This window comes from Mus pahari, chromosome 17 (genome assembly GCF_900095145.1).
Source record: "Mus pahari chromosome 17, PAHARI_EIJ_v1.1, whole genome shotgun sequence".
NCBI classification, from domain to species: Eukaryota; Metazoa; Chordata; class Mammalia; order Rodentia; family Muridae; genus Mus; species Mus pahari.
In genome coordinates, this window is record NC_034606.1 from 6240236 (window position 1) to 6261050 (window position 20815).

A 20815-nucleotide genomic window follows, 5' to 3' on the forward strand; every position below is an offset into this window, starting at 1 on the left:
TCTACATGCTAACAACTAGCACCATTTGTTGAAAATGCTGTCTTTTTTCCACTGGATGGTTTTAGCTCCTTTGTCAAAGATCAAGTGACCATAGGTGTATGGGTTGATTTCTGGGCCTTCAATTCTATTCCATGCAGGGTTTTTTTTTTTTTTTTTTTTTATCACAATTGCTTGAGGTCAAGGATGGTCATTCCCCCAGAAGTTCTTTTATTGTTGAGAATGGCTTTTGCTATCCTAGGTTTTTTGTTATTCCAGATGAATTTGCAAATTGCTCTTTCCAACTCTAAGAATTGAGTTCTCTTTAGCTAAGTACCAACACCCCTTCATGATAAAAGTCTTGTAAAGATCAGGAATTCAAGGCCCATACCTAAACATAGGAAAAGCAATATACAGCAAACCAGTAGCCAACATCAAACTAAATGGAGAGAAACTTGAAGCAATCCCACTAAAATCAGGGGCTAGACAAGGCTGCCCACTCTCTCCCTACCTATTCAATATAGGACTTGAAATCCTAGCCAGAGCAATTAGACAAGAAAAGGAGATCAAAGGGATACAAAATGGAAAGGAGGACATCAAAATATCACTATTTGCAGATGATATGATAGTATACTTAAGTGATCCCAAAAATTCTACCAGAGAACTCCTAAACCTGATAAGCAACTTCAGCACAGTAGCTGGATATAAAATTACCTCAAACAGATCAGTGGCCTTTCTCTACACAAAGGATAAACAGACTGAGAAAGAAATTAGGGAAACAATACCCTTCAAAACAGTCACAAATAATATAAAATACCTTGGTGTGACTCTAACTAAACAAGGGAAAGATCTGTATGATAAGAACGTTAAGTCTCTGAAGAAAGAATTCGAAGAAGTTCTCAGAAGCTGGAAAGATCTCCCATGCCCATGGATTGGCAGGATTAATATAGTAAAAAAAATGCCCATCTTGCAGAATGTAATCTTCAGATTCAATGCAATCCTCATCAAAATTCTAATTCAATTCTTCACAAAGTATGGGCCCATTCTTAAGGGTTAGTAATTATCTTGCGATTATAGGGTTGTTTGTACAAACTGTTGTAAGTTTGCATTTTCTTGCAGAAAGAAAGTTATACTCAGATCCTCAGGTAATATTAATGTTTTGGTTTTTATTGTTCTGTTTTATGTTTTGAACATTTTTGAAGTCTTTGATAGTTATCACTAAATACTCCTCAAAAACAGTGTACCAATGTAGGCTCCTACCAGGAAGTACAGTAGGTTATTATCCATTTTATGACCACCTGCTTAATATTTTGCCTATTTAATAAGTCAAAATACCTTGTTTTCATTTTTTGGCAATCCTTTTCATTGCCCATGGATTAAGCTTTAGGCATTGATTGGCATTTGATGTGTCTTCTTTTCTTATGTTGCCTTTGCTCTCCAATGTTTCTAAGCACATTTGAATCTATTGGAACTCTTATTGACCATGGGTGTTGCAGTGAGTTGCTAAAGATCTTAGTAGAACAGCCGAAGAAAAACCGAAGCTTCCTCCTCATGACTGTCGAAGGTTAACTCTCATGTATACAGGACAGGATATAAATAAGCTTCTGTTCTTAGCTCTAATGCATTTTTATTTAAGGTTTTTGGAAAAGGGAAATTATATGTATGACCTTCTACTTTCACTGTCATCTAATGAACAAATATAAAAGTTATATCCAAATATAATCGTTAAGTTATTTCATCAGTAATTGCTTCTATATGTTGTTTATAGTAAGATTTCTAAATACTATGTATTATAATACTATGTATTATAGAATATATAAAGTACATTATATACATTACATATTTTAGTTCAATAATAACTCTAGGAGATGAATTAGAGTGCTAGTTTTGACTTAAAAATAATCACATATTAAATATATAAAATGAACATCCTGGAGTATTATAACTAAATTCCACTCTGACTATAGATTCTGTGCTTTCTGTTGTTCTATTGCTTGTTAACTTGCACTGTAAGAAAAACATGGAGCAGATATCTTTAACATTCTTTGCAACACTTGAGGCCATGACCAGTTATAAAGTCCATTGAATTGCAATGTTTTTTTTTTTACAAGCATTAGTAATTCTATCTATGAAGTTTATGCCTTGATATGATACCATGTGGTAAACAAACAAATGAACATAGGTACACCAGCATATTATGTCTTTCAGTGATTTTTCTATCCCATCTACAGATGTGACTAAAAAAATTAACAAGGTATTAACATGTGGATATCTATTCAACAAATGTTTATTGAACACTAAATCTGTACTGATCACTGTGCTAAACGAGTAAAACAGAACGCAAGACATACTTTAATAGAGTTGTCAATGCAATTTTTTTTCATGTAACTATAGCGATTTCACTTCCTTAAATAGTGTCAAGAGAAAGGAAGGTTATAAGGAGAGTGCACAGCTGAGGACGCTGTCTACCCCACAAGACTTCCTTTGACAGTTGACAGTGACGAGGAAGTAGAGCTGGAGGCGCCACTTAGGGATATTGAGGAAAGAAGAGAGAGCAGGTTAGGAAGGTCAATAGTACATGTGCTGTGTGGAGAGTGTATAAAGCAGACCTCCGAGGAAGGCGGTTGATGTGTTTTTGCTTCGTTCAAGGAGTCATCTAAGACTCGTTTCAGTTAAATCGCTGATGCTTAGACCAGTCTTGGAACTCATACTATGACCTCTCTTTCAATCCAGTTTTGAGACACAGAAGAAAAAAAACAAAACAAGAAAACATGTTTTGTTCTATGTCACCTAACTTAGCAGACTTGTTTTAAAAGGGATTTGATTAGTTACAAATTTAAACCTATGCACAAGACAGTTATTTATATATTTTTTATTACAAATGCTGTTAATCATGAAACTAAGTCAAAAATAAGAATCTTGAAAATATATGATTCTAATTGTAAAAATTGACCATTTTAAGATGAAACTTATCAAGTTATGATCAGAGGCCTAAAAACGCAAAGCATGTTGAATTTCTTCTGATTGACATAAAGGGAATAAACATACCTAAATTCCTTTATTTTAAAATTTAGAGATGCATTCCTTTACTGAAATATCTTTGGTTAAGTCACTGGGTGATAGTTTTTCTGCTCATCAGTAGAGTGTGGCTTATTTATAATAAGTTTTGTATATGTGCTAATGACTGTACAAATACATAGAAATCAAGGGGGACCACATAAAATGGACAAAGTGAAGACTCTTATTTCAAATACTTTTAAAATAATCTGTGTATTCATTAGAACTCCAGTTTCCATCCTCTGAAAAATGGTAGAAGAAATAATATGTGTCATTTTTTTATGGATAATAAAAACATTTGGAAATCCCTTAAAAACTGAAAATATACTTTATGAATGTATATGTGTGTACGTTTTATAAATAGATTGATGCTCACCCATAATCAAAATAAGGGCACTCTTAGTTTAGTTCAAGCCTGTAACTGAACAACTTAGAAAGATGGCCCCATAGGTAGAAAACCAGTGTTTTATCTGACACATAGTCAGAGAGCAGATGCTTATAGGAGGGTATTCTGAGATGATGGTTGGAACCTTCAGGAAATAGCCACTAATCAAAGTGCTGTGAATGCTGTGACTGAAATTAGTTAAGAATGAGTGATAAAATATCTCTGATTATGGTTATTTTTTAATTTATGGGGAAGATTTTATGTAATATGTGCTATTTAGTTGAATTTTAATTGAGATAGTAAGAATATTTTTTCTGTAATTACATAACCCACTATATAGAAAGATTCCAGAATGAAAATTATTCACTTCTTTTTAAAATTAATTTTAGACATCTTAAATAAGAAATTAATATGACCAAGTGCAGAGTTTCTAAATGTGCTGCGCCCTAGAAGTACAGGATAAAGATGTAGGTGGTAGGAGCTGTTGTCTGTCATATTTTTATTTCTTCATGATTCTGAAAGGAGATCAGAGCACTTATTTTTAGTGTTTTGGTCCTATGCAGTAGCTCGAAGAGATACATTCTGTGGCTGGAGTCATTCATTTTTCAAAGGAGAAAGAGGCTGGGAAAATGCATAATTTCTCTTCTTTCCCAGTAGCAACATTGAGAAGATACCTTGTCCCATTTTTATTACTTGTGAGATTTTTATTGCTGGCAGCCAGATGTGCAGAAAGTCCTGACGACAGCATCTATTCATTGCGTGTTTTTAATAGGCTTAGAGAGATATGGGTAGAGTACATGAAAGCAGCCCAGCCTCACACTTGAACGGGGAATGCCCAGAAAGCTCACTGCTGTTTAGAATTCTTGCTACAGTCAGGAGAAAGCCGAAAGCTGCACGAGGACTGAATCTTCTACGACTGAATTAGAAGAATAATGACTGTACAATTAGCTACCAACCTCTGCTCATTTAAGCACAGTTTTTACAGAGCTCAGGAGAAATATGGAACTTGATTGGCATGTTTTTATTTGATGGTGTCTGCAAATAGATGACTTTTAAAGACAGGTGGTAAGGAAAAATAAGAGGAGGAAAAAAAAAGAAGGAAAATGCAATTTGAGACGTTGCGCCAGGTCTGCAACTCTGTTTTATCTCATTTCCATGGGGTTTTTTCATCCCCACCAAATATTTTACAGAATGAGCTTTTTGGACAAACGCTGAACAATGCAAGGTAAGTAAAGCTAAACTATATTTTTCTAATATTATTTTCAGGACAGTAATCTTGTATGTCTATGACATTGTTTGCCTTGATGTATTAGTCATATATGGGTGCCTTTTTAAAAAAATCAAATACAGCATTTTACATAGCTTTCTAAATTTGATTTTAAGAAGGAAAATCTCTTTATTTTTTAGGGCTTATAAAGCTTATTAAATGTAAGTAGACTGACCTCTGAAACACAATACAGATTATCAGGCTATTTCACTATCTCTTTCCTAATAAATAAAATGATTCACTTAAAATGCCTGACAAATGCTTTCCCTGCAATCATGGTAGTGATTGTACTGCATATATAAGCATGGGACTGTATAATCATGTGTGATTTGTTGGAAAATGTGAATTAGCAATCATGCATGCTCTTGTAAAACATGCGGAAGATGATTTCATGGCTAAGACATTTCTCTATGCAGGGCAGATCAATAATCACTCTTAAATAAGCTGTACTGTGGAACTGCGGGCAATGCTTTGTTTTAGGTAGGCTACTTTGGGAGGATTGTTTATTATAAATCTCTATTGCTCTTCCAGCTGATCTCCTTTTTGTCGTGAAGGTTGTTCAGTTATGAACATATGTTCTGGATCGTTTGTGTGGCTTACACTAACGGAGCTCTTCCCGAAGAGAGCTTTAAAATGCAGTTTCAGTGCTGGGTTCCTCTCTTACTTAGGTTGTTCAGGTTTGAGAATCTCTCCTGTTTTATTCCAAAATAAAAAAGAAATACCACCCCACTTAAGCAAAATACACAGGAAAGGGCTGAGACAGATGCTCTGGTAATACAATAATGCTCTAAAATTTTCTAGAAACTGGCAAGAGACTAATAGTGTTTAGAAGACTGGGTGGTTTTGGTCTACTCCTGTTAGGGTCTCTGGGTACTGCGAGATAGCCTATTGTAGAGATAAAAAACTCATTATACAGTATGTATCTTAGTATGACAGGCAGGTGAAAAGGAGGCCTTTAAAATTTATCGTCACTTAGGATTTTTCTTGGTGGCAAACACATTTATGACCTTTTCTTTGTATATGGAGGTTTTTTTCTCTCAGTGAATGGACTATTTTTTCTTTTTTTTCTTTTTCTTTTCTTTTCTTTTCTTTTATTTATTTATTTTTTTACTTTCAGACTAATCTAAGGTGTGACAGTATATGAAATGCTGGGGTATTCTATAATAGGCTCTTATTATTTTAAGACATTGGTTTTTTTTAATTTAGCAGCATATTCCTTTAATTCAATGTAAAATTATATATATTGTGCTATTTTAAAATAAAAGTAATATGGCTTTCTTCAAACTTCCAAGATCAAGCTGTCAGAGTTTATGAATGAGTATACTTTTTTCTTTTCTTTGTTTTGTTTTTGTTTTTGATATCAGAAGTTGCTGTGTGCCTCAGTACATGCTCACTGTAGAAACTGTGACAGTTGTGTAGCGGGGCACAGGTTTATGTGAGTGTTGGCATCGCTTCCCTGGGGCTGCCATTGCTCTGGACTCAAGTTGGGTTTGTTGTTGACATGTTTATAATTTCAGTGCTCTTATTAAATTATGGTATTTTATTTTGGTACAATTAAAATATAAGTTGTGAAATTTCTAGTGCTTCCACAAACCAATATTGTTTGTGGAAATACTAATAAATACTGAATTTACTCTGCTTTAGAAAACAAATTGTATCTTTATATGTTCCTAATTCTTATTCTTAAAAGTAGCATGTGGCATTATTTTACAAATTGCTCTACTAATCTTCAGAAATAATCAACAACTTGATTTATTTTTACGATCAAGCAAAATCATTTGTGTTGATAGTTATTTTAGAAGTATGAAGAATGTAAAATAAGCATACGAATTTATGCTTATGTTAACACATTAAAAATCTTTGGTTATGTTTTGTGTTAAGATTAGATAAATGGATCATTGAATTTTTTTATTCTGCTTAAATACTAGTGCCTAGACAAACACATTACAGTTAATGTTGGAGCAAAAACACAACCCATGTATTATGAAAATTTCATTCTTCAAAAACTTCATAGAAAGTGGAGCAACTGTCACTGAAAGGCGCAGTCTCACAGTGAGTCTCCCACTGGTCTGGATGCCAATGGTTGGAGACTCTCAGTTACATAATTTACTTCAGTTTTGCCTGTTATGTGAGTAGTAGTAACTTCTAGTTAAATCAGTTGAATGGATTAGTTAGTATTTATCCTGAGGTGTTGGTTATAGTTACTGAAGGGACAGAAAAATAACATGGTAGATTTGGCTATGTAATTTTATTCTAAGTAGCTTTTTAGGAGAAATTACTAGAATACTGTTTATCACATATGAAAAATCCATTATTAAAAGGGTAACCCATTAAGCAGTTTTGAAATTAAGACCTTTCGTAGGTAACCAATCTTATTTTTAAATGTGTAACTGAACTTTTTTTCAGGTTTTTGGTGTCAAGGAAGTTGATTTCTATGCCATGTTAGCAATAAAAGATTAAAAGCTGAAAATCTCTTTTCATGTGCTCTATAAACTTTGCTATGTTCAACTTGTCAAAGAAGGAAAAATTTTATGCATGCCAGTGATATTGTGCACATCATAAATCATCGAACTAAAGATTATTATGTATTGCTAAATGATTTTTATTAACATATGAACAGATATTTAGTAATGAAAATTATTAAGTTATTTACACTAGTTTTTGTTTGGAGACCACATAGTACGACTATTCTGCTTCAGGTTGACAGTCGTTAGCTTGCTCTCCCTTGGAAGGTAAAGGAGGTAGAAGGATTTACTCTGTTCTTCTGCAGCTAAAGTGAAACAGCTGATGGTCCAGTGGTGAGAACAGAAAGTGCCTGGATCCTAGTAAATCCATCGGATAGGTTTTGATGAAATGCCATTTTAAATTCTTGTTTCCCACTCTTCTCATTGTAAGCTCATTTTCCCTCAAATTAAATTATTTAGCCAGGACACACAGATAATTACCTATATCACCAATAAACAAGTCCTCAAGTACTGAATTCATCATGAAATCTAATTTGTAATTTTTGTAATCCTGGCTTTGCAAGCAAAATTAAATATGTTTGGACTCTAGAAGCTGTCTGTGTAGAGGGCACTGCATTGAGTTAACAGTTGCTTTAGACAGCATTTAAATGAACATAATAGCAATGGCTTGTTTGTAACAGTGTATGTACTTAATAGTCTGCAAATTTGTCTCTTTGTTGGTTTTTAGCATTGTAACACACTGAAGAAATCTGTGTTTATTTAAATGCAATTACTTTTTGGTCTTTAAATGTGTGACAGGTTGTTGTTCCATCTGACCACACAGGAGCACAATAAAACTGGAATCTTTTCAGAAAATATACTATAAAATTTTTTTATCTTTCTCATACATGTGTACAGTGGGATATGCAGAATTTCATTATTAAAACTAAGAGTAATAAAACTTCTTAGAGGTAGGACTACCATCTTTGTTGGCATTCCTGATGGTAAGTGCAGGAACTGCATGGTTTAGTTTGCCTGGAGGAGAGAGCTTATTCCCAATGTCCTCCCTTGATTACTATAAGTGCTACTTTTCCCTCTCAGAACTGTTGATTTGGTAGTAAGTAATAGGACCACTACTCTTCAAAAATGAATTATAAATCCTAAATTTACCTAATAAAATATGTTATTTTTATTGAAACCTTACAAAAATTCTAAACAGCAATATATATTTTACAAAATAAATGTTTGTTTAGGCCAGTATTTCTTTTGGTCAGAAGTACCTAATCCTTTACAGACCATTTACTATTGCTTTGGTTTATTATGAAACCACTAATTTGTCTTCATAAATTTTGGCACAGGTATTTGTTATTCATGCATGCCTACGCATTAATGATCAATCTGACATTGAGAGAGAAGCATGCTTTCTTTTCAGAGCTCAAAGGATGCAGTCTGCACACGTGTGCATTGTTTGAGTTTGGCATGGTCACATCATAATTTTTCACTTTGGTAATGTATTTCCTGGACTGTTTATGTTAGGAAACATAAAGAAATAAATTCACCATGAAATCTGTTTATTTGTGATCCTGGCTTCGAAAGCAAAATGAAGTATATTTGGATTCTACAGACTATCTCTCTATTACAGCATATACTACATCAAGTTGTCAGTTGACTCAATTTATGTGTATATTTAAACTTTATTAAGTATATATGTAATCATTTATTATAGTCATGGATGGTTATCTTTACAATTATTTGTGTTTGATATCTGAGAAAAATAGTTTGATGTAGATATGCATTATCACTGACATTTTACTAGAACACTTATTATGATTCTTGATTATATACTATATTTAACATAGATGCTTGTATTTATAATGGTTATATTTAAGTGTTTTTTTTTTTCAATGAACTAACTTTTAAAAAGCAACTGCTTTTGGTGGTAATTGATAGGCTAATACTAATGATAATTTTTCTTATCCACTTTTCTTATGATAAACAGTCTCAAAAAGTTAAGCTAATTATTAGTAGCTTTTCATATGTTGATGATATTTGTCACATAATAAGTAAAGCATCCATATTTTGTCTGCTGTGGTCCTCCAAGCTGAATTACTCACCAAAGTTTATGCCCTCAGGAAAGTCAGTCCTTGAAGGCATATACAATTTGAATTTTGATTTGAAATGTTCATAGCAGCCTTATTTATAATAGCCAGAAGCTGGAAAGAACCCAGATGTCCCTCAATAGAGGAATGGATACAGAAACTGTGGTACATTTACACAATGGAGTACTACTCAGCTATTAAAAACAATGAATTTATGAAATTCTTGGGCAAATGGATGTATTTGGAGGATATCATCCTTAGTGAGGTAACCCAATCACAAAAGAAGTCACTAGATATGTACTCACTGATAAGCGGATATTAGCCCAGAAACTTGGAATATCCAAGACACATTATGGAAAACAGAAGAAAATCAAGAAGGATGACCATTTGTGGATACTTCATTCCTCCTTAGAATAAGGATCATAACTCTCATGAAAGGTTATAGGTACAGAGACAAAATTTAGAGCTAAGATGAAAGGATGGACTATCCAGAGAGTACCCCATTCGGGAGTCCATCCCATCATCAGCCACCAAACCTAGATACTAATGCTCATGCCAGCAAGATACTGCTGAAGGGACCCTGATATTGCNGCCTCTTGTGAGGCTATGCCAGTGCCTGGTAAACACCGAAATGGATGCTCACAGCCAGCTACTGGATGGAACACAGGGTCCCCAATGGAGGAACTAGAGAAAGTACCCAAGTACCTGAAGGGGGCTGCAACCCTGTAGGTGGAACAACAACAGGAACTAACCAGTACCCCCGGGGTTTGTGTTTCTAGCTGCATATGTAGCAGAAGATGACCTAATCGGCCATCAGTGGGAATAGAGGCTCCTTGGTCTTCCAAACTCTATATGACCTAGCACAAGGCAAGGCCTGGGCCACTGCTTGTGGACGTTGTACATCGTGGTGCGGAGCCTAGTGCGCACCACGATGTACAACGTCCACAAGCGGCGGGGAAAGGTGCTGGTGCCGGGTCAGCCTGGGGACTGCCGCCAGGCGAACACCCCTCCTTGGGCGGGACAGGCGCCGGACGACCGGGACCAGACCCGGGTCCCTCCTCAGCAGTCTGCTCTCCCCGGCAGTGCACTGGAGCAAAGATGGCTCACCTTCCAGTTCAGACCTGGGGGACCGCTTCTGTGCAGACACCTCTCCTCGGGCGGGAAAAGGCCCCAAATGCCGGCCCAAGCCTTAGTACTGTTCTCGGGCGCACACCCCTCCTCGGGTGGGGAAAGGTGCTGGATGCTGGGGGGCAACTCCCAGGCAAACACCCCTCCTTGGGCGGGGAAAGGTGCTGGTGCCGGGTCAGCCTGGGGACTGCCGCCAGGCGAACACCCCTCCTTGGGCGGGACAGGCGCCGGACGACCGGGACCAGACCCGGGTCCCTCCTCAGCAGTCTGCTCTCCCCGGCAGTGCACTGGAGCAAAGATGGCTCACCTTCCAGTTCAGACCTGGGGGACCGCTTCTGTGCAGACACCTCTCCTCGGGCGGGAAAAGGCCCCAAATGCCGGCCCAAGCCTTAGTACTGTTCTCGGGCGCACACCCCTCCTCGGGTGGGGAAAGGCGCTGGATCTCAGTCTTTTCTTAAAATTACCATTTTTATTCTTTTGAACAGTTACTATTTCTGTTTTGAAATTTCTTTTCTTTTTATTCTTTATGAACCTCTAATCTTTATTTCCTTGAATATTGTTGATATAATAACTTGAATCATCATTTTCTGCTAATTTTAATATCTAGGTCATATATCAATCATTTTTAGTGGTGACTTGTTAATGTATTAATTATTTTTTTGAGTTACATTTGTACATATGGGACTGTATGTTGCACATGAAACTATTCTGTCTGTTTTCCTGGAATATGGTTCAATCCAAAATGCTGAGCTTTTCCTCAAAGTGTGTTTTCCTTGAGGTGATAGTAGCTGAAATGTTATTATTTTATTTTCATCTGATTTATAAACAAATGTCTAGTTAGAAAAAAATGAAAAGAAAAAGCCAGGAATACCGATTTGTTATGTTCTAATGAGAAGTGCTTCTAGTTCAGTGGTTTTCTTTTCTTTCTTTCTTTTTCATTTGTTTTCTTTTTCTTTTTGGATCAATGTCTCAGACATCACAGACTGGACTTAAATTCTCTCTTCATTTGAATATGGGTTTGATTCCATATTCACCGAGGGTTTTGTATGCACTTGGAAAGCATGCTATCAGCTGCACTACGTCCCCAGCCCTTCAAAAGTATTCTGTGCAGGAAGTTTTAAAGGAAATTTCATGATGTTTATAATTAGAATGAGTAGGCTAAAGATGAAATTCTAGTTTTTAGAACAATGTGTGTGCTAAAAATAAAGTTATCTGTAATTATGAATAGTCTTTAGAAAATTTTAAATTCCCACACCATGTATTTCACAATCTATCTTCTCTTTTTTAATCTGTCTTTTTAAAATCTCTCTCTCTCTCTCTTTTGTAATCTGAACATTGTCTTTTGGTGTGTACCTCTATGGTACTTCAATTTCAAAATGAAGTGTGGGGCTCATAAGAATAGGAATGCTACATTTTCTAGAAAAACTGAACAGCTTGTTCTAAGAACTATTTACACAAAATGTAAATTGAAGATGAAAATACATTTGCAGCTTGAAGCAATGTGTGCTTTAAAGAATATTATCACATTCCCCATGAAGCACACACAGCAGAGGAAATACTTGTGTATATTTTTACTCTTGGCATTGCAACAAATACCTGGAGGAACTGCTTCAACCAAATGAAGACTGCTTGATTATGTAATGCAAATATTATTTAGAATTCTTTATTTGCTTATGCATCATACAATTTTTTTCTATTTAGTTTTTCATGTTGATTAATTCAAAGATTATCTCATAATATATTACACATTTATCATTGATTCATTTTCTGTATTATAAAGAGATTACAAATTTAATGAGCTAGGAATTTATTTATTGTCTTTCAGTTTTATAATCAGAAGCCCAGTTGGACTCAGCTGAATTCAAAGTATAGAGTTGCCATTGGAAAGTTTCTGGGAAGAATTTATTTCTAACTTTCCTCTGATAGTTGGCAGCATTTAGTTGTTCTCAGTGTCAAATGCAGTCCCTGCTTCCTTAGGGGTCAGTGGTACAGGGGATTTCTTAGCTTTAGAGCTCTCTTGTATTTGACCTATGGTTTCCTCCCTTTTCAAAGACATTAATGAATGGCACCTCCAGTCCTCTTGTTTGAGATATTTTTTATTTCTTTTTCTGCTACTAACAAGAAAGTACTTTGTGTACTGTTCAAGGAATCCTGTGACTGAGTTGGACTAACTCAAGTTATGCTTCATTTGATAAACTCAGAATCAATCGACTAATAACCTTAAAACACATGTTAAATTTTTATTTTAATCAAATGACACAACACAGTCATAAATATGATGTATTTTATGATAGGGTGGAAATTTAGGATGGGAGGTAAAACACTGACAATTTTTTGCCAAACAGCATAAGAAGAAATATTTAAATTGAAATCAAATAGATTGCTACCATAGTACAAATAAATACTAATTGGATGCTTAGACTAGTGGATTACAATATTATGTTTAATTCCAATTCTGTATGTTTAAGTTCAATAAAATGCTTTAATATCTGTTGCAGTAAATCTCTCAACCCAAATATGCCCCGGCGATGAAAACACAACACAGTTAATATGAATACAAGCTGTGCGCCTAGATTGGGCAGATCTACAGCTACACTTCCATCTTCCACAGCTTATGACACCCCTTAGAACTTGCAGTTTCTCCAGGCTATGTGCTTCTGCTCTGCTTTCCTTTCTCTGCCTCCTCCTCTGCATCCTCTCCCTCTTCCATTTTCTCCTTCTTCTCTCCCCACTTTCTGCTCCACCTTCCCTTTTATCTGCCCAATCATCAGCTCTCCTTTATTTTACAAATTAAGGTAGGAAGCAGGTTTACATGAACTCACCTGAGTGCTGACTCAGTCCTTGTTTGCAGCCACTCACAGGAGAATGGAATTAACATCAAATATAACTAGCCCCAGGGCTATCCATAACAAATATCTGCCCCTACCCTGTGTGTGTGTGTGTGTGTGTGTGTGTGTGTTTTGTTTGTTTTGCATTATTCTTTTTTGTATTCTGGATAACAACCCTTCAGAACATATTTGACTGTCATTTCTATTACGTTTATCTTAACTTAGCAATTTAAAATGAGCAGGTTATAATTTTCAGTAGCATTAGGTAAGTTCACTTGAAAGCTATGTAATTAGCATTTGACTTGATTAGTATCTTACAGGAAAATTTTTGTGTTTTTATTAAACTTTTTCTTCTGTTTTTTTTTTGTTTGTTTGTTTGTTTTGTTTTTTGAGACAAGATTTGTCTGTGTAGTCTTGGCTGTCCTGGAATTCAATCTGTAGATCAGGCTGACCTCAAACTCATGGAGATCTCCTTGTTTTTGCCTCCTCAGTGCTGGTATTAAAGACATTCACTTTAACTGCCTGCCTAGACTTTTAATTAAAATTACTCCTCCACCTGATATGTGCTATCTCAACTATTGTAGAAAGTTACTACTTAAAAGAGACTTTAACTGTTTAAAAATGTTGTCTGTTTTAATTCATATATATTGCATATTATATGTTTGTTGATATATAAATGTAGAGATTTAAACTAGTATATGTAAGCACAAGTCACCATGAGTTATAATTTAGAATTCTAGTGTTTGCCCGAGGCGCAGGCGTATAGTGGTATAACAAAAGAGGAAGCCAAATAAAATGTTCCCCTCTTTCTGTCTAGTAGCGTTATATATTTTTTCATGTTTGTTTCAAGAAGGTCAGACTTCTTGTTAGCAAGTTTGGTTGTTTTCTTTGGGGGTGTGAGTGTAGTTGCTTATCTTCTGTACCCAGGTCTCTTTCTTTTTATTACCTAACCACTGCCACATATATCTTGCATTCTACTTTATTTCTTCTCAAAAGCTATAAATTTTTATAGGTTATTTGTGTATGTATTATGTGTATATTTTCATGTGGGAGTATGTACATACATGGTGTGTGTGTGTGTGTGTGTGTGTGTGTGTATGTGCCCATGTTGGCCAGAGGCCAATATTTGGTTTCTTTTTTGATCTTTGTCCATCTTATTTTTTGAGAAAGTATATCTTACAACTTGGAGCTCCCAGTTCTGCTGAACTAACTGACATGGCGGTCTCATGGATCTGCATGTGTTTGCTCACAGTGCTGTATTTCAGGTACCACCAGTGCATATGGCCTTCACTGGGCTGTGGGGACGGAAACTAGGTCCTTAGACTTGTCCAGCCCTTGCTTTCTCTTTAACCAAGCCTTCTCTCTACCTCCTGTCCTTTGCTTTTTTTAAAAACTGAAATCTTTTCTTTCATACAATATGTTCTGAGCATGGTGTCCTCTGCTCCCCAGCTCCCTCCAAATCCTTTTCTGTCACTGCTCTAGAGCTGGTGGGACCTGGGATAATAGAGCCCAGAAATGAAGGAGGCAGACAAAAGTCTCATCCAATAGACAATATTATTCACAGCCCCAGAAAATTTATACTGTGAGGGATAAAAATGGTCACAGGAGTAAAGTTCTCACAAGTCGTTTACAGTCATAAGGATAATCAAGTTGTGGCAAAAACATTTTTCCATAGGGGTATATAAAGGATAATTTAAACATTTAATTGAATTTAAATGTGAGCAAACAATAATGGGTAATCTGAGGTAAACTTACTTCTCTCTGCGACACCTGGGCGGAGCAGGAAAACACAGTCAAAGTACAATTCCATGCTTTGAAGAAACTAAGGTCACAAGACTCATATTTCTTAGAATGTTCTCACAGTGTATTCTGACACTTCTCACTTCCCTACCTACCCAACTTTGCCCTTTATTCTCCTTTTAGAAAACAATTAGACAAACAAACAAACAGACAAACCAGAATTTAAAAGAAAACCAAAAAGCACACAACACACACACACCATTAAAAAAACACATAATTAGAAACCATAATATGCAAGCAAAATACTAATGTGACAAAAGATACCCAAACAAAGCCATGTGAGATGAAAGTCTACAAAAATACCATCAAGTTTATTTTGGATTGGCCATCTAGTGTTGGGCACGGAACCTACCCTTATGTGGTTGATATACCTAGTAAGACTCCATTGGAGAACACTGGCTTTCTTTTTTAAGTAAATGTCAGTTGCAGGTGGCTTCTTGGTTAGCGATGAGAGCTTGTGTCCAATTTCCCTCTCAACATGAGGAAACTTTCTGACTTGAGCCAGTGCATGCTCCTGCTGTCTCTGAGATTTCATAAGTATTTCAGTACTGTTGTGTCTTGAAGATACTATTTCCCTGGTGTCATCCATGCCCCCTGGCTCTTAGAATGTTTCTGTTTTTTCTTCAAACAGCTCCCTGGACCCTGAGAGGGGTTGACTTGTTTTGCTTGTTTGTTTGTTTTCTGAGGCAGGGTTTCTCTTGCTCTGTAGACCAGAACTCAGCTATCTGCCTACTTGGTTCAGTGGTGGCCTATAATCTCAGCACTCAGGAGGTAGAAGGGCTTGCTTTTTAATATACACTACAATTAATATCCTTAAATTCTCCCAGGTCCTGAATGTATATTTGTGTCTTCTCAGTAAATCCTTTCATAAACTCTAGGCAGTTAAAGTATTTATCTGATAATTGAATATATATATAATGTGATATATATATAATGTGATACACACACACACACACACACACACACACACACATCAAATTTAATTTAAAGTAAAACAACTTAAACATAACTGTAACAACAATGGGCAAACCAACTCCTGCAAAGAACAAGGTGGTCACACTGAGTTGAGTGGAGGGCTGGAGAAAGAGTCATTTAGCTGGAGAGCTTGTGAATTACTCGCAAATGAACTTCTCTCAGGGTAGAAGGATCTGCAGGTTATTTCTGACCATCAAAATGCATGTGAGCTTCTCTCTCTGGAAGTGTCCTGTACAGCTCAAGAGGCAAAGTCCCCGCTTTCCTACACAGGCTCCACTTCTGTCTCAGCCAACTCTCAACAAAGGGGCGACTAGAACACCATCTCCTTGGAAGGAGAGCATGGGGATGTTTCGTTTTGTTGATTTATCTCTCTCTCCATATGTCTCCTCATCACTCTCTATCGTCCTCACAGTTTCTTCTATGTTTCCCAGGACCATATTGAAATGTTGATCATAAGCAAGTAATCTTCCTTGAAGCTCTTGGTCATTTCTCATCTTGATGTAAATTCACTTGTCCGAGCTGAGCCTGATAAGATCCAGGGGCTCCTCTTCGGGACAGGAGTCTGTTGCTGATCTCCGTTGTCCTCCATGTTTTCCCATACTGGTCATCTTTAAAACTGTTTCCCTATTGTTCTCCATTCTTAGGACTATGGATTCCTTCCTTCCTCTGTACGGTTATGGTATATGGTTTCTTGAGGGGATTCTACATTGTGTTTCATCTAAAGGAAGCTGATCTTTTGATCCTGTCAACTGATAGAGCAGTAAGTGCTCCCGAGCCATCTCTCCATCTTCCAAATTGTATTTTTTAAAAAAAATGGTTTAAAATTAGTTCCTTGAGAATTTCATATAATGCGTTTTGATCATATTTACCCTGCCTTCCCATTATGGGCATTTTGTGGTGTTAAAATATTCTTAGATGTGGGCTCTTCTCCTGAATCTGGTTGCTTTATCAGGAACACTTCTCCCAGCAGCTAACACTCTCCATATTCAATTCTTACACTTTCCTCAGACTGTCCTCTTTGCTTGGCTCATTTCCTTCCTTGTTGAACTGTTTATAGGGAGAGAGCAAATCTGGAACTCCATTTCTCTTATGAGTCCCAGCTTGTGTTGTGTCTCGTCCACTCTTAAGTTGCTTACTTCATAAACTAAACAGTTTTTTTCTTTTTTTTCTGTCTGTGTCATGAAGATGCCCTAATATTAGCTCTTCAGAAATCCATTATTTTGCAACAATGTGATAAATGTTCACAAATGTACCATCTCTAGCTAGAGTATAATAAAATTTACATATTTGTTTACCTCATTTCATTCATTCAACTCCAATTTATTCTAATTCTTTTTTTATACGGGTTCCCAATTCATGTGCCTCTGAAAAGCATTAATTATCTCATTTTTATAAAATATAATTTCTGCTTAATTTTGTACTTCACCTATATTGTTCTAGGATGTTGCAGTTCGTTCAACTGATGAATAATATATTTCATAAGGTTATAGTATGTTTTGTCCACTTGTTCATTGATGGTTGTTTGAATTGATTCTACATTTTTGTTATTATGAAAGTGCTACAAATATTTTTTAATATGTCTCCATAAGTACATTTATAAGAATTTTTCTTGGATTTGTTCCACTTACATGTTCAGCTATAGGTGGTGATGCTAAAGTGTTTTCCAAATGGGTTTTTAGACAACAACAATTCAATGTGCATGCTTTACAATAAACCTAATGAAAACACTGGCTGACCTGAACTAGAGCTCCTGCTATGAGGGGTACTTGTCAATATCAGTAGGATCTTGATACTGCATATAACAATAGGATAAATGAGCTTTAAATGACTTTGTTTATACCACAATTTTTCTGTTCTAATAGCATATAGTAACTAATAATTAGTGAAAATGTCCTTTAAAGATGATATTTTCATAGATGTATATAATGTATTTTAACCTCTTTTTGTTCTCCTATCATTTTGATGACCATCTAAGTTTTCCCAGCTCTTCTCATTTCTATTTTTCATCAATGGTGGGTGTGACCCTTGCATTCTTTTTTTAGGGTTTCTTGTAGGATCCTGAGTCCGTGATTACTTTTAAGAATATGGACTCCTTCACATCTGGGTCAATAGTGTGGCACACAGGGCCTGCAGCTGAATAAGGTTATTATGCAGATCTCCCTGGCAGGCTGCCTACCACCTTCTGGCAGGATGTGAGCTAGTCCTCAAGGAGGCTGTTACCCATCTCTTAGCTCCAGCTTCATTTCTGTGTCCTGTTACCAAAGCACATGGTGTCTTCAGCAATAGAGTCTTGTGATCCAGTTCTAGTGGGCAACCACGTGCTGTGGGGACTCAGCGGCCTCTCTTACTAACTGCTTGCCATTCACCTGCCTGGCACAGGGGCTTTTATTGAGTAACCCATGGCTTCGGAAAGCATCTTTGTATCTACCGACATAGAAAGCACTGTCATTCAAGCTTTAATTTTACCTTTTTATTTTATTTTATTTTTTATTTTGCAACATGGCTTAAACAGTTGCATCATATTCATGATTAAGCTTCATTATCACTGAATGTTGCCTGAGGAGACTCGTGTTGTCTGTGGTATTAAGAAATTAAATTTTCTGAGCCCCACTAGGTCCTTAATGCTGATGCTTGGCAATTATTTTGTTTATTTCCAACTAATTAGTTACTACAACTTTTCCTCCCCAATGTCTATCAGGAAATTAATTCCTTTTTTACTTTTATATCAAGAAACAATGAATTCTAAATCTCCAAACTTCATTTCCATATTTAAATTGTTGCTTTTTCTTACTAGCTGTTACACATGAAGTTGCTTTTCCAATCCATTCTTTTCTTTGAATCTTTATTCTTTAAGAGTGTAAAGTTTAGACTTGATGACTTTGTTGTTGTTGTTATAAATATCCACTTTCAGCAGTGAGATTCAAGCAAGTCATTCAGTAAGGGTTTCACTCTCCACAGCCTGACAACATTTTTTTCTAAGCTGCCTCAAGCTGTAGAAGTGCAGGGAGTCTTGTCAACCAATCAGCTAGACATCTTTCTCTCTCTCTGCTTACAGATGGTTCTGATGTTTGAGGAGTCTCATAGCATCTGTTTAGAATTCTCAAACTGCTTCCGTCAAATTTTTTGAATCCTATTTGTGGTTACATTTGATTACACATTTGTAGACATTTGAGGATTGGTATTAGGAAATAGCTTTATATCTTATACTTATTTGGTACTAACATGAATTATAGTGCAAATATAATTGAGAAAAATAAACAGAAACAGACAAATATGATTAGGGCATTTAAAGGAGAAGAGCATAACTTCACTTTGTGTGAGTTGGTAAAATTTTTCATATAAAGCAAACTTCTGTTTTGTCATTATTTACATTATGCTTCTCAGTGACTTGGTATTAGAGTAATACTCTATATCATTTGATTAAAAACTGTATTACAGAAAACTGATTACAGAAAAACTGATTAGAGAAAACTGTAATAAATTAAAAACAGGTGCTTTGAATTTGGTGATTTTTAAATGTAGCTAGTAAATAACAAAATGACTTTTTTAATCCTAAAAGAATAAGAATATGTAACACACTTAGAAAATAGCCTAGAAATAAACAGTAATTGATTATCAACCAATTATTAGTATTAACTAATAATTAATATTGAACAATAATATACTATTATAATATATCATGTTATATTATAATAAAATATTAACTAATAACTAATACCAATATTAATATAATTAATGTAATTGATACTGTAATTAATATTAATAATTTAAAATTATTAATATTGCAATAATTTATTAACCATCACTTGTCTTAGTTAATATCTTGATATGATGATGATGATGATGATGATGATGATGATGATGTTATTTATAGTCTCAAGATTTTACTCTAAAAAGATTATCTTATATCTATGCCTAGGTCAGAAGATATCAGCTTTTTAATACTAAACTGCCAAATTATTTTCCTGAAAGTCTAATTTAAATAGTCACCATAAATACTTAAAAATGCTTTCTGTCATTGATATTATTTCATTTTGTGCTAATTTTAATTTTATTTGTCATTACAATAATTTCTAAAAGTGTTTTGAAGAATGAACTCATCTATGTTAATTCATTGTAGCTGAAGGAGGCTTTAAATCCAAGCCTAAGATTCACCATGTGAGGTTCTTCCTTGTTCTTTAGCTGAGAGATGACCACCCTTTTTACTGTGTCTTTATATGGTCCCAACTCCATGTGGACAGAACTTGTTCTGTGTTGTACCTCTTTGTATTAAGCATGCTAGTCACTGGCCAGGGCCTGCTTTATGCTATGCTTCTACCACTTTCCTCTTTCCAGGCTTCCAGCTCCAGATACAGATGAAGTTTTTTTCTTTATTACTATTATTTTATTAGATATTTTCTTCATTTACATTTAAAATGCTATCCCAAATGTCCCCTATACCCTCCCCTCACCCTGCTCCCCTGCCCACCCACTCCCACTTCTTGACCCTGGCGTTCCCCTGTATGGGGCATATAAAGTTTGAAAGACCAAGGGGCCTCTCTTCTCAACGATGGCTGATTAGACCATCTTCTGCTACATATGCAGCTAGACACACGATCTCTGGGGGTACTGGTTAGTTCATATTGTTCTTTCACCTATAGGATTGCAGCCCCCTACAGCAGCTCCTTGGGTACTTTCTCTAGCTCCTCCATTGGGGTCTCTGTGTTCTATCCTATAGATGACTGTGGGCATCCACTTCTATATTTGCCGGGCACTGGCATAGCCTCACAAGAGATAGCTATATCAGTGTCCTTTCAACAAGTTCTTGCTGGCATATGCAATTGTGTCTGCGTTTGGTAGCTGATTATGGGATGGAT

The 20815-nt window shown here is 35.8% G+C and overlaps 1 protein-coding gene and 1 pseudogene across 49 annotated transcripts in view; one reads left to right on the forward strand and one right to left on the reverse strand.

The window, feature by feature from the left end:
• Rims2 (regulating synaptic membrane exocytosis 2) overlaps positions 1 to 20815 on the forward strand; it is a 498312-nt gene that overhangs the window by 184377 nt on the left and 293120 nt on the right. For 12 of the 49 annotated variants that reach the window (XM_029547777.1, XM_029547783.1, XM_029547800.1 and 9 more), the window contains exon 1: positions 3991 to 4643. The exons of the other annotated variants lie outside the window; for them this stretch is intronic. In XM_029547777.1, the coding sequence (XP_029403637.1) occupies positions 4522 to 4643 (122 nt within the window). In that variant the 5' untranslated portion in view covers positions 3991 to 4521. Of the gene's footprint in view, positions 1 to 3990; positions 4644 to 20815 lie in introns of those variants that run through there. 49 annotated transcript variants of the gene reach the window in all.
• Positions 16244 to 16548, reverse strand: LOC110334754 (annotated as a pseudogene).